The 13,983-nt window shown below is 39.7% G+C and overlaps 2 protein-coding genes across 5 annotated transcripts in view; one reads left to right on the top strand and one right to left on the bottom strand.

The window, feature by feature from the left end:
- klhdc3 (kelch domain containing 3) overlaps window positions 1–7,774 on the bottom strand; it is a 46,446-nt gene extending 38,672 nt beyond the window's left edge. Inside the window, exon 1 of the mRNA XM_042434229.1 lies at window positions 7,469–7,774. The gene's annotated coding sequence lies outside the window, so the exon portion shown is untranslated. The remainder of the gene's footprint in view (window positions 1–7,468) is intronic.
- Window positions 7,775–8,013: 239 nt separating this feature from the next.
- The window catches only part of LOC121912139 (spectrin beta chain, non-erythrocytic 1), a 29,273-nt gene continuing 23,303 nt past the window's right edge, over window positions 8,014–13,983 (top strand). For all 4 annotated transcript variants that reach the window (XM_042434224.1, XM_042434225.1, XM_042434226.1 and 1 more), the window contains exons 1-4: window positions 8,014–8,680; window positions 9,326–9,412; window positions 10,725–10,868; window positions 13,661–13,807. In XM_042434224.1, the coding sequence (XP_042290158.1) occupies window positions 8,180–8,680; window positions 9,326–9,412; window positions 10,725–10,868; window positions 13,661–13,807 (879 nt within the window). In that variant the 5' untranslated portion in view covers window positions 8,014–8,179. The remainder of the gene's footprint in view (window positions 8,681–9,325; window positions 9,413–10,724; window positions 10,869–13,660; window positions 13,808–13,983) is intronic.

Raw genomic sequence — 13,983 nt, 5'->3', positions numbered from 1 at the left:
GAGAGACAGCTGGTAGCTAGAAGTATTTTCATCTAAACCACTTTAATTATGTGGCTCACTTTCTATTTTTTGCCCCAAGACACCCCCCCCCCCCCCCAACACAGTTGGTACAGTTGTTCCGTAGATTGCACAGCACCTGTTTTAAACCCAATTGTTATCCCACGCCCTATCTGAAGACACTTGCACCTGTTCCTATCATCCCCATATGATGCTCAAATAAAATGAAGTTTGATGCAGTGTGTTCTTTCTAGTCACCCATTAATATGTCTTTAAGCTTTGCTTTATCACATGCTGTCAAACATTTGGCCTAAAATTAAAGTGCTATTCACAACCCTTACATGTGTGCAACAGACTATGCTAAAAAGAGAGCAGTCTGGATCGTTCTATTAGTGGTGAATAGGAGTTTCTGAGCACTAATACCCAGCAATGGGAACAATTTATGCTTTGTCAGTGGTAGGTCGGCAGTGAGGTAAAGGTCAATGGAAGTAAAATGTCCATGAGTACTTTATGAAACCACAAAGTGAGTCTCCAAGTTTTCTCTTTTGATGGCACCACAGACATTCATGCTCACAAGTAGTGACTGAACTTTCCAAAAGTAGTCTGCTTAAAATTATTTTTTTTTCCGTTTTATGTGTTGCTACTTTAGAGACACTAAACTTACTCTGTTCAGTTCTATTTGGCACATTAGTAAAAGTATACTGCTGATTTTACTGTGTTTGTTTCAATGTCAGCTGAATTTTAGCATCAACAACCCATGCATAGCTCATACTGGTGTCAGCGATGAGATCATCCATTCCACTAACAGGAGGTGACATGGATGAGGCAAACAATAAAGCAGGACTTTCAGGTAGGTCCAGCTTGTTATGTAAAGCCCTTGAGGCCACCTCGTATGTCAAAGCAGAAAAAAAGAATCCTATTCGGCTGTCCTATATTAGATCCAGACTCTTTGAGATGAAGTGTAATAATGTCTTCATAGTGAGATAAAATGAGTGTTGACCACACTGCTTTTTGAAAAAGGTTAAAGAACATCTGTGAAAGTTTTTCCGAGTGTCTGTGTATTTATTGGTATTTTCTTATTTACCTGCAATTACAAAATGACAGAGAAGTATGACCTCAACCAAAACATTAAACTAATCTGTAACAAAATAGTGGTGTTCAAAAATGACTCAAAATGTACTTTGGCTTGCCTATATTTTTCCACTTGCCTGAAGCATTCAGACGAAACAGTTTTCATTTTCTTCTGCTGCTTCTCTTGTGAAGTTTTGAAGTACATCATGATTACAGAACCGATCCATCAAGTGTCTGGATGTGTAAATGTTTAAATGTAAATATGTGGGTTCGCCACTTTCTTGATTCTATGTTTCTGCCTTGAAAATGTTTAACAATCCTCTCCACTTGGCAACACTTGGTGATACAGATGTCAAGCACACAGGCAAGCAATATACTCCAGGCTGCAGGCAGGCTCATGATTAAAGTTCCTGTATGTGATTAATAAATCACACCGCTAGGTCAACAGAGCTTCCAAATAAAGGCTTGAAGGCACCCAACCTGCTGCTGGAATGACATCAGAGGTCAAATGTTAAGCTTCCCTCTCAAGGTGATTGATACTTTTGGAGAGAGCAAAAATAAGGTACAGCTTTTTTCTGTTATTCAACCTTTGATATGGGAAAATTGCTTCCTGCTGCCAGAGCATGGTTTCTATGTGAACCTATGATGTCACATGATGGTGTGACCTCATCCCGCCATTCAGTCTGACTGCCACCTGAGGGTGTCTTCGATTGCACTCAGACTAGTAGAAAACGTAAGCTAAAGTAAATGCCTGTGTGATACAGCGTATCCCTTCTTGAAGGTGAACACAGATTAAAAAAGGGATTTGGCACCAAATCACATTTAAATAAGTATGAATCAATGAGATAAAAACTAAATGTGTTCTTCGAATTCCAACCCTGTTCTAGTACAGCCAAGAAAAATATATTCATTTCCAGTGAGCTTAATACTTGTTGAGAACAAATGATCCCATGAATGGCAATCTGTCATCACCAGCCTCCGGTGCAGAAGTATAAACACAAACTGTGAAATGGATACTTTTGATTATCTACAAATTTCCTTGCTGACCTGTTCATTGACTTCGTGGATAAGTGTGAATGTTGACTTTAAACAATCAACTTTCAAAAAAAAATCTTTTGATCTTAAACATTCATGAGTATTCCAAAATCCCAGTGTTTTCAAACTTCCCTGCGTGATGTATTTTTTTTAATGTCATGGCCAATTGGTATAGTAGGACAAGAAACCCATTTAGGAAGTCTGAGTCAAAACAAAGACTCCCTTTGTCTTAGAGCCAGGTCTGACTCCTGCCCTTAGTTTAACATACTTTCAGATACAAGGATCTGGACACTTTCTACTCACCTGTTTGTACTCACCCTGCTGCCAAAGTTGCAAACTGAATAGAACAAACATTACAGGTTGCGGCTGCATGGAGGAATGTAGCAAGAGGAGGCCAGAGATTATGACATTATTTTATTTTTATTTTTTTGGCATTTTGCCTTTTTATTTGACCGCCAGTGGAGAAAAAAAAGTTACACAGGGAGAGAGAGATAGGGGAATGATATGCAGCAATGGTCCCACAGCTGGGAGTCGAACCATGGACATTGTGATTATGTGGTATGCACCTTAACCATTAAGCCTCGATCATGGCATTATTGATGACGGATTAGCATATTTACATTGAAAGGAACAGTTTGATGATTTCAGAAATATGCTAATTTGATATCTTACAGAGACCTAGATGCGAAGATTGATATAACTCATGTCCATAGGGTAAATATGAAGCTACAGCCAGGAGCCGCTTAGCTTAGTTTAGCATGAAGACTGGCATAAAAACAGGGAAACAGCCAATCAGAATCTGTTCCCTAATTAACACATTATCTCATTTGTTTAATTCTTACAAAAACGGGAGTTTCCACCGGTTGCTTTGCCTCGCAGTGATGACAAAATTCCAAGAATTCACTGCGATCAGCCAAGAAATAGTTCCACACCCATAAAACCACAACATGTAATTTTTATACTTTAATTAGACAAACAAGATCTGAGATGTTGAGAGTTGAGAGCTTTAGAGGTGCTGGAAGACAGATTTTGTTACTTTTGAACATAGTCTAGCAAGCTGTTTCATCTTGTTTCCAGACTTTGTGCTAAACTAAGCTAACCAGCTGCTGGCTGTATTGTCACATTTACCGTACAGACATGGGAGAGGTATTAATCTTGTCATTTAACTCTCGTCAAGAAAGTGAATAAATATATTTCCCAAAATGTTGAACTATTCCTTGCAAGCCACTCTGCATGCTTTAAGAAGAGGGGGCATATTTAAAACATACAAATGAGAACAAAGTTGTTACAGTAGAATAAAGCAAATATATGCGTCATGGCAGGCTGTTTCATTGTCTCTGCTTGCCTCCTTCTGCCATGTGACTAATCTGGCACTCTGTCTCTCTAAACAATGACTAAGATGGCATTTTATTGCATGTGATGTCATCCAACATTCGAGTGTTCACAGTTGTGATAAGAGTGAACATGTTCGGAAGGATGGAGTATCACAGGTGTGTTTGTGAACGTAATCTGTGAAGCATGCAGTCTCATTAGGTCAAAAATAGCCTCAGGTGAGCTTCAAAACTGAGAGATACAATTATTCAGTATTAAATCAATGATGAAAGGATTTGGATTTAAGCTGACAAGTTTCTATGCTGAAACTTTTTTTTAATGTTTTTAAGAGGATTTGATTCAAGTTAAGTCATAAACTGTGTTGCAACCTATTCTATGCTCGGGCCAAAGAGATTTGGGGGTGGGCAAAACCCATGTGGACATCTTGCAGTAAAAGATGAATCGTGGCTTTTGTAATGTGTTTATATTAAACTGCAGCTGTCATGTTGTTCTGTTCAAGCACAAATCATTTCATTGTTAATACTGTGTCTTTGCTTTGGTGGCTGAAGTACAAAAGCCCATAGGCAACCCATCTGAAAGAAGCTAGGTCATTGTCAAGATGTGGGCTCAGACATGTGTGCTAAGAACAAAGGAATTTGAAGTTATTTAGATCGACAGATAAGAATTAGAACAAATGTATGACTTCACAATTTCAATGGCACTATGCCCCGCTGCCTTGTAGTTTTGTGTTTCATCGTCATTCACAAGTTTAACAGGGAAAACAACCTCGTCTTTAGTCTATGTTGTTCTTTCTACTTAAAGTAAAAAGTAGCTGCGCTGGTGTTGCTTTAATACTTTGCCAAAGACCTTATGTTTTGAAGTAGGCTGTTTATGCTCCGTCTGTTCTGCTTGTAAAAACTGAAAAATAGGATTTTGGGCCATGGGACAAATGATTACATTTTAGTGGTAATCTGGACCTACATTTCCACCATTAAACAATAAAGTTTTAGCCGTAACTACACAACTAATAGACAGAGACTTGATTTTAATGAGGTATGAGGTAAGTTTTAATTAAAATTAATCAATGATGTTTTTTTGACGTAATGTTAAGCTTAAGAAGTGTCCAATGTTGACTGGGCCAAGCATGTCTGACATAAGAATATGAATATATCAGTAGTTTTATTTTCTAGTCCTTTCATTTCAACCGATTGTAAAACTTCAAATCTTTTCTTTTCTGATCATGATCCAGAGAAAAAAACTTAATCTTATCTGTACTGAAACTTGACCAGCGGGCCGATCATGCCTTTGTGATGACATACACCAAGTGGAAAAGTACAGACCCCCTCTAGCTCCCATGCATATTCTCTCCTCCGCCGCAGCCATCACTCTCCTTTCATGCGGGCAGTCTTGGTGACATCACCCCTTGAACAAGTCTTCCAAGTTGTACTTACTAACTCTAATAAAATGGAGGATACCTAACAAGGGTGATCACTAACCAGGCCTGTGGTGAGAAAGCATCAGGTCTTTATTATCATCTTGTGAGGCAATGATATCAGCCATCGGGCCAGAAGCAGCGTGCCTTTAAAATCCTTCCACAAAGATGCCAATAAAGGAAGATGGCACAAATAAAGAGTTTTCAGATCAAGGCTGAGGTTTAGATTATTTGTAAAGGATGTGGGCAGCACAGTCAAATGTTATACACAAGATGTGAATGAAAGCTGTGGGGAGGGAGGAGGGAGGACTTCCAGGATAAACAACATAAGGAAGGTGTTACAGTAGCCTAATCTGACTTGGTTGGCAAAGGTGGGACACCTGGTTCAAATCTAATCTGACAGTGACTCTGTGAGCAAACAATTTTACATCCTTTATAAATGTTTACAGGCTAAAACAGGGGCCACTCACACAAGGCTTTCAGTTCTAAAACGAAATGTTATCAATTTTGCTTAAATTCAAGTTTAAGAGTTTAAATTTAAATTTATTTAAAAAGTTAAATTTAAGATTTTTTTTTTGTTTTAGCAAATCTTTCATGATTTGATACAATTTATTTTATCACAATGTTTGTGGAAGTTTGGGTGAGGATAATGAGGATTGATACCACTTTCATGTCTGTGCATTAAATTCCAAGTAGGCAATTTGCTTAGCTAAGTATTAGGGTTTTTCCAATTAAAAAAAATACACCTACCAGTGCCTCTTCATCTCATACAATAACATACAATTTGTTAATTAGAAAGCTTTAGAGGTTGAACCTGGCTAGCTGCATCCAGTCTTAATGCAAGTTAAGTCAATACTTAACACACAGACATGAGAGTGGCATTATCTAACACTCGGCAATAAAGCAATGTCAAAGTATTCATTAACTTCTGGTGAATTTTACGCCCTTTGTAGCCTAAATGAATCATTGCTAACTTATGTATGATGTTTCTAATTTAAACATATGAAAGCATTCCTCCAAAATAAGGTGCTTCAATTCACAATAGTGTGAAAACTGAAAATGTTGAGCTATTAAATGTGATAGACTACAAAATACTATACATAAAAGTTCCTCTTGTTTTTGTAATTTATAGGGAAGTTAAGACAATAGTCAACATGTTTGCAAATGATGCAGACTTATGATCCATTTCTATCTTGTCTTTGAGTTTTTTGAAAGTTCTGTAAATCTTAATGGTTTGGTGTAAATGTTATGCAGTCAGGTTTAGAAATGTTACTTTAAATCTGTTATGGATAACTGATTACGGGCTTCAAGCTATATTATAAGCTAAGCTGTGGAATGGAAATCCTTAGTAACAACTCTGTTACATGTGGACTTTATGCAACATGACTTGCAAAAAGATGTGTGCGTGTGTGTGTATATATTTTCTTTCCCTACAAATAATGGCGCTAAATTAAAAAGAATCACCCACTTTTCCAAATGTTCCAACTGAACATTAACCAACATTTCAGCATATGGTGTCACAGTCACACAGTGTGCCGACTGCACGCATAAATCGCAAACTTTTAGAGCCACTCACCCTGCAATATGAGGAAATGACATTTCAAAGTTAGCCAAACCCCTTGAACTCCACCCATCCAGCCTTCTGTGAACACCACCCAGCCTATGCAGAATTTATCTCTGATTTCAAGCTGCAACACATTAAAACTCTTCCTTAGATGACTTCATCATGAAACCAGAGCTCTTTTAAAAGCACCATTAACCATGTCGACTCCAGGGCTACCTCTGTCATATGGGGCCCTGCTGTGCGACTGTTGTCCCTCTGCTGACTGTTTTAGCCCTACTCAAGCGATTCAGTAACACTGGAGCACATAAATTAATACATTTCTTTAATGTTTCTATCTCTAAATGTAATGTAATTCTACTCCACTTCATTATATCAAATAGGTTTTGCTGTAATAGGCAGAACTGCCCCTGAGAGCCATTAGACCAGGTGCTGGGGTCAAGTCAGAGGGCAGAAGAGTGAAGAGTAAGAGTTCCTTTTTTGGGAAAGTTTTCACCAGTGGAAGCAGATTCTCCCGTCTCCTCCCTGCAAATATTTTCACTGCTGTCTGCCCTCCTCAGTAATCCCCGCTCCCTTGACACACACACGCCACCCCTGCCATTCCAATCAGTCAGCCCAACATGTGCTCCATTGAACCCTAACCACCATCAAGGAGTGGTAGGGGTCATCATCTGCTTGACTGTAATTTGCCCCCCACACTTGTCATGCCAGCAGCTCTGAGGTTTAAGGAGCAGAGCGACAGGGCTGCTCTTTTCCATTCAGCTGTAACCTGTGTGACAGCTGCTGCTAGCTGATGGGGAAAGGGGAGGCTCTGAGCTGCGGACAACACTCTCACTCCTGGCCAGACAGAGCTCACATGAGCATCTGAAGCTAATTCTCTCCTAAGATTTCAGCAGACCACCTTGGATCTTTTTTTTTTAAATCCTGCTGCCTACGCAAAACTTTTTTTTTGGTAATTTTTGCACTGGGACTGAGCAGAACACCTCAGGGCTGAATCTGTTCCTGTGCAGGGGTAGGTAGAGGCAGTGTGGGTGTGAGTGTGTTTCAGCTGGGGATATTACCTCATTGAGGATAAGCTGTGATTGAAGAGGTCTGACAGAGGTCTCTCCCGCTGACTCCATTACTCCTCGCCTCTTATCTGAGCACATTTTCTGTTCGGGTTCAGAGGGGAAGTTTTGACAGCCAGGCTTTACAGCCCCCTCTCCGCTCTGTTGAGCTCTGACAGAGAGAAAGGGAGAGAGAGACAGACAGGGAGAGAGAGAGAGAGAAAGTGGAGAGGTGGTGACTTCATCCTCTCTCTTAACCAACCCTCTGCTTTCTCCCTCCTTTTTTCGAGGTTTTTTTTTTTTTTCAAGACTTTTTTTGCGCAGCAGTCAGGCAGCATGCCAGCAGTTTTCATCTTGCTGCGGTCCCTGGTTATCAGGCTCCTCAGTAGCAGACTGGCAGGCTCAGTGGCACAGTTCCTCAGGAGAAGCCTCTCTACAGGCGCTGCCCACCTTGGCACGGCGCTGCGCCACGTCTGGGACCGTATTCGATCCCAGGAGTCCAAGGAAGCCATCCTGGGCTGTGTGTTGTGCATTCTCAACATGCACAAGAAGGTGGAGAACTGAGCTCTCCCGACACGTCCTGTTAAACTCTACACTTGCCTGTTGAACAGAGACCGGACAAGCAGAACTGGTGAGTGAGGAGTGTGTACAAAGGGATGTGACAGACTTTTTTTCAACGCTCATTTGGACTCCAGAATATTTTGTTTTCTTATCAGGACACTGGCCATGTCTGAAAGTATTGTAAGGAAGGTACAGCCCTTCACCATTGGGACAAGGCTGTCAGTCCCTGCTGTGCCAAAATGCCAGGACTTTGCACAGAGTTATCTACAGAGCCAGAGTCTAGATAACTGCACATTACAGCACAACCTGAACTCGCTCTACCTCAGTCGATCGCAGGTCTGTGCACATGGCCCCTGTCTCGTCTCACCCATCGCCAAGCAGGTAGCCCCTGTGAAACGCAACCAGGAGGACATGGCAGCTGAGGACCACCTGAACCAGAATGTCGCTTCTCCGTCTGCTGTTTCCAGATCCATTAAGAAGATCACAATCTCTGGGAGTAAAGAACGATCAGAGAGCAAAGTGTCGGTCGGACCAGCACAGCTCTCAATCACAGGGTCCACATCTGAGAACAACAACAACAACAACAACATCACCAGCACATCAGATCCACTTCTACCCAGGATTGTGGGAGTAAGCTGTGAGAATAAGCCCAATTCTCAATTCAAGGTACATGATACAGTTTACTAATGAAAATATGCAAATCTAACAAATAGGTATCTCAAGAGCATTTGTTAAAATTTAAATTTTTACTCAAAAAGACGAAATGTAGGTAATTTTAGACACAATTTAAGTTCTTTTCATAGTTACTGCATCTACAAAATTTAGTTCACTGACATGAATCCACACTTTTTACTCTTTAACAGAAATACTGTTGAAAAATGAACTTCAAACTCAGCATATAAAATAGACATTTTTCTACATTTTTCTACAGATCAAATATTTAGCATTTTAAGCTACATATCTATATTAATTTAGTAATTAAATTAATTTGGATTTTTGACGTTTTGGTTATAATAGTGAATCTTTCTAAAATATTGGTTGACAAATGTATCTCGACAGAAAGGACAGTCTTGTAGTAGAGATACTTTTAAAATTGTCTAAATGTAATAATGCTTGTGGTTAGAGACATTTTTCATAAACATCTCCAGCACGTCCAGGCCCTAACGTTAGCTTGTAACTTATAAAATGCTAATTGCTGTTGACTGGTTTTCTTTTAGCCTGTCACAAGCTCCGTCGTCCTGTCCAGCTTGTTCATTTAATTTACAACTTATTAAGCGCTACCAGCTATTTAACTCCATCTTACCCTTTTAGGTTTTACTCAGAAAAGACAGCAGTGATGATTATCAGACCATGCAGGGACAAACCAGGACGAAACTGAACGGAGAGAAATCCCAACAGGTAAGAAGATACTCAGCTAGCTTAACTGCTAAATTAATTTGCTTATATAATGGGAGTTTACTTTAAAAAAAAAAAAAAAAAAAAAAAAAAAGGCAGTCATATCATGTTAAAAATTGAGAAGTGGATGTTTTTTTTTGAAGATGATGCTATTTTTCCTAACTATTCAGACTGTAGGAAAAACAGTTGTTTTGTTGTGACGCAGTGGGGTCTTTGTAGCCAGCTGTGGACTCGATGAATCTCTCTGAGTTTAGGAAGTGAAGTCATTTTGTATTTCAGCCAAACTTAAACAGTTTTATTATATTATACATTTGGAGCAAAGTCACACAGAGGAGGGGACGTGTTATGGGAGCAACGTGTCCCTTAACCCCTGACAAATAAATACCCCTTTTGTTCCCTCTTGTTTAGCTGTAATGTTTGTAAGAAATAACAGAATAAAACAGTATAGTGTATGTGGTGTATTGTAGGATATTATTTAAAGTCAGTGGGCTGTTGGATTTGTTCCTTGTCGGAGTCCTCAGTGTGTGTGGATGAAGTGCTCTGTTACAGCAGAGCTTGCAGAGGCAGGGCTCACTGGAAAACATGAGGTCAGGGAGGGAAGATGTTAACAAAAGAAAAAGACTTGCTGAAGTCCTGGTGGAGGCTGGTAATAATAACACACTGACACAGCAATGGCCTCATTTCCCCTTTTAGGACAAAAAAGTACAGTTCTCATCTGCATCATCTCTTCCTCTTTAACCACAACAATATATTACTTTTCCTCCTCTCATGTATTATTCATATCAATGGCCAAAAATGGTTGTAATTATATTTGAGATGGTGTGGCGCCTTTGCCTGTTCAGGTATGAAAGAATGAACTTGATCTGCCAAAGTTCTTTAAAGGTGATATGTTTACATGTACTTAAAAAAAAAAAAAAGATCAGACTTCCAAGGATTTGTCCGTTACTGCTTCCTTCATGTGCCCAGATGTTTCCTGATTGGAGCAACAGGAATGCTTGTCCATTAGTCGTGTTCATTCCATCTCACGTAGTGCTGACAGTAGGTTTTTGTTCAGAGGGACCTTGGGGCCAGTTTGACACATGTTTGTAATGTCTGGATGGTAATAAAAAGGTGTAATCAACATGAATGAATCCTTCAAAATCATCTGTCTGTAAGGTGGTTGTGGCTGGATAGCAGCGCCTCTGCCTTAGAGGTTTCATCAGAGCCAAGCATCATTTAGTGATCAGATTTTGTCTATTTAAGAAGTCTAATGTTGCAGTCGAATTGCCATCTATTGTTTTCAAGCCTGTGTTGTCTGTTCTTTGTGTTCACACAGATTTCAGTGCCTGAGTCACAGAAGAAAGAGGCTCAGAGGAAAGAGAGTCATCTACACACACAGAATGAGGGGTCTGCAGCTGTTACGTCCCAGAGTGACTGCTTCACTCAGCGCAACTCTCTCTTCAACAAGGAAGTACTTCAGGTAAAATGTGGCATGCATACTAAACCTAAACCAACAGTTTCTCAAATGCTGCATAAATTTGAATCCCTTTTCATGAAAAATCACAGCACTCTTCTCACTTTTCTGTCTTCCCTCATGTAACTGAAAATTCATAAATGTTTGAGGAGGGTGTACTTTTTCCCTCTCCACTTATCTAGAATATGCATATTTTTCAAATAGAGATGTTTTTTATCATTTTAAAATCCAACCAGAGTAAGTAAAAACTTATCAGAATCTCTAATCACCACTGATGTAAAAACGCTAAATGAAAAGAAGCTGGGGTAGGGTTTATCTCAAAAGCAACAAGTTGTGTTGTTGAGATGAAATCAGAGTGGAAGCTGCCTGTCGCATGACCTGCAGAGGAGAACAAAATATGTACTGGTTCTTATTTTGTCCCAAGAACTGTATGAGCTGTGTTTGGCTGAGGGAAGAGAGGGAGGGGAAACCGCCACAAGTGAAGCAATTATTTAGGGATGAGATCATTGTTTGGCTCAATCTCTTCACGCCTATGGCCCAGAGAGACTCAGCCAAGCAGCACAACTGGTTGTGTTATCTCATCGCTGCGTCCACCCCGGCATACAAGGACATTTTGAAATGAGTTCGGTGGAGGGACATTTTGCTCTGTTGAGCAGCCTATCCAAGTGATAGTCTGTTTACTTCCAGTAATAAGACATCCATTTTGGATGTCAGCTGAAGGAAACATATGATGTATGTATGTGTTGAAAACAGCTCTCTAGCACGTCGTTAATGTTAACAAGCTTAGCAGCCCTTTGCTCTTAAGTGGAGCTCGCATTTCTGTTGCTTTGAGAGGAAACAGCTTTTTTTTTTTTATTTTAACTTCATTTGAGAATGTACTTTAAATAGTCAGAGGTTTTGATATCTGGGGACCTGCTTGTTTTACTGGGATTTGGTTGACTGCAATCACTGATGAAAATGTGTTATTACAGTATTACAGTACATCGAAGTGGAAGTGAGCTTTCCAGAGAGAGACTTTTAAAGGCCCCTAATGTTTCAAGCTAGGGGAGCAAAGCAGGTCACCACATGGAGAAACACACCATCTGTCTCTGAAGCTGCTCTGCAAAACATCTCGCCTTTCACCATCCCGTTTCCATCATAGACAAAGTATAGAGACTTTCACTCCCACTGTCATTTCAGGGCCAAGTTGCATTACTAGAGAGGTTAAAAATGTGGCTTATTGGTAAACATTTTATAATGTGGTGAAATATGTTCCATTGTCCTTGTTTTTCAGTTAAAATGCTAAAATTAGATGCCGTTAAAGCTTGCAGAAATGAAAGGCAGTATGAAATAGAGCACTTTATGCTTTCAGATTCTAATCAGCAAAAGATGGAGTTTGTTTTTAAGTTATGTTCTGTGTTGACTGCAGATCTGTTTTCCTGTGTGGTCACATATTTTTCGCATAAAATCAGGAGCAGTGATACAATCTGAGCTGCATGCATTAGCTGTCTATTCTCTGTGACTAGACTAAAGCCCAACTGTACATTTTGATAAACAGACCATTGTTGTGGAGAGCGAACAGGAAGAAACAAGGGAATCATAGACTTCCTGTATGAGGTCATTATATGCCATGGGAGCTAGTGTGAGGAGATAGGGGCAGGCCTGTTTTGTCAAGCTCTTTTCCTTCTGTTCAACCCCGAAATACCTCCGCTGCCCCAGGGGCCTTGTAAAGTTAATGACCTGCCTCTCTGAGGAGAAGTGACATCACATTTTAATCTCGAGCAAAGAGTTGTTTAGTGGCTTTGTCATGTGCGGTCTTGATGTTTTATTAATTCAAGAGAAGGATTGCTGTAGAGTCTATTATTTAATGTCAGTCATATCAGATTCCTTGGGAAATAATGTGTTGATGTAATGTTATAATGACTTATTTGTGTGCTTAACTTGTCATTCTGCGGAGTACAAAAAGCAACTCTGTGAAAAATAAGTTCTGCTGATTTTATCAGTTGCATGAATCATTTAGGATCATGCTGAGAAATGGAAGAACCCGACTTGATTTATTTCTCCATTCAATCATTATATCTTGAGTGGGTCACTGACTTCCACACCGGGTGCTTTACAGCAAACAAACGTGCACTTTCCAAGAGTTTCTGACTTTGGCCACCTGGTTTGGAGTTCTCACTCCATATAAATGTTGCCAGAAGGCAGCTCTGCAAGACAAAGCCTTATGCAATGTAGTTCAGGAACTTGCCAAGAGAAACTTCTGCTCTGCATAACATGACATTGGAGAACAAAGGGCTGTTCTTGATGTGTCTGAAGCTCCACATTACTTTAAGTCATGGAAGAAAATGCGGCCTGTTTCCTCTCCTGACCAGCAGAAATAATGCCATATTTACCATTATACTACTCACTATACGGCTAGATGAATTTTCTATATTAAAGCTCTGGATATTAAAGTCATTAAAATACTTCAAAAGAAATTGGATAGTAATTATACCATATTTCCATATATGTATTGTGGATCCATATAAATATATTTATGTGTTTACTAAATATCTTTCACTTGAACAATAGATTTTAAAACTAAATGTTCAAAACTAAATCGGGGATAAATTACTGTCACAGATTGTTACTCAGAGATATTGCAGTGCATCCTTAGTTCTTCCTAAGCCAACATTAGCCATATCTGATCTCTTAAGTGGATTCAGAACTGAAAAATCTAATCAAACAACAGAAACAGGTCTATAAACAAACTTAATGGTCCATTATGTGTCACAGAGTGTAAAGCACATCTGACACATTTGTGTCTGTTTGTGATGCAGGCAGAGGCATGGATCAAAGGCAAGCTTCAGGACCTGAAGGATGGCTGTAATATTCAGCGCTGCCCCCTGCAGGACTGGGAAGAAGCCTCGCAGACGCTTCAAAGAGACCTCAAAGACTTTGAGAACACCCTAATTCAACTCAACCAGGTAACAAAATGAAGCAATATGAGCCTGGAATCTAACTCAAATATTACCAGAGCAAGCACATCAGAGCTACCCACATCCTAAATGAAATGTTTATTTTAACTTTTTAACAGGTAATGGAGATCTGAATGCAATCATTAATCACTGTCTTTGGTGCTAAAAGAGTCTGTCAGGTCGCA

Source organism: Thunnus maccoyii, chromosome 14 (assembly GCF_910596095.1).
Source record: "Thunnus maccoyii chromosome 14, fThuMac1.1, whole genome shotgun sequence".
NCBI classification, from domain to species: domain Eukaryota; kingdom Metazoa; phylum Chordata; class Actinopteri; order Scombriformes; family Scombridae; genus Thunnus; species Thunnus maccoyii.
Note: the sequence above shows the minus strand (reverse complement) of the source record. Positions and strands in the feature narration are given on the sequence as shown.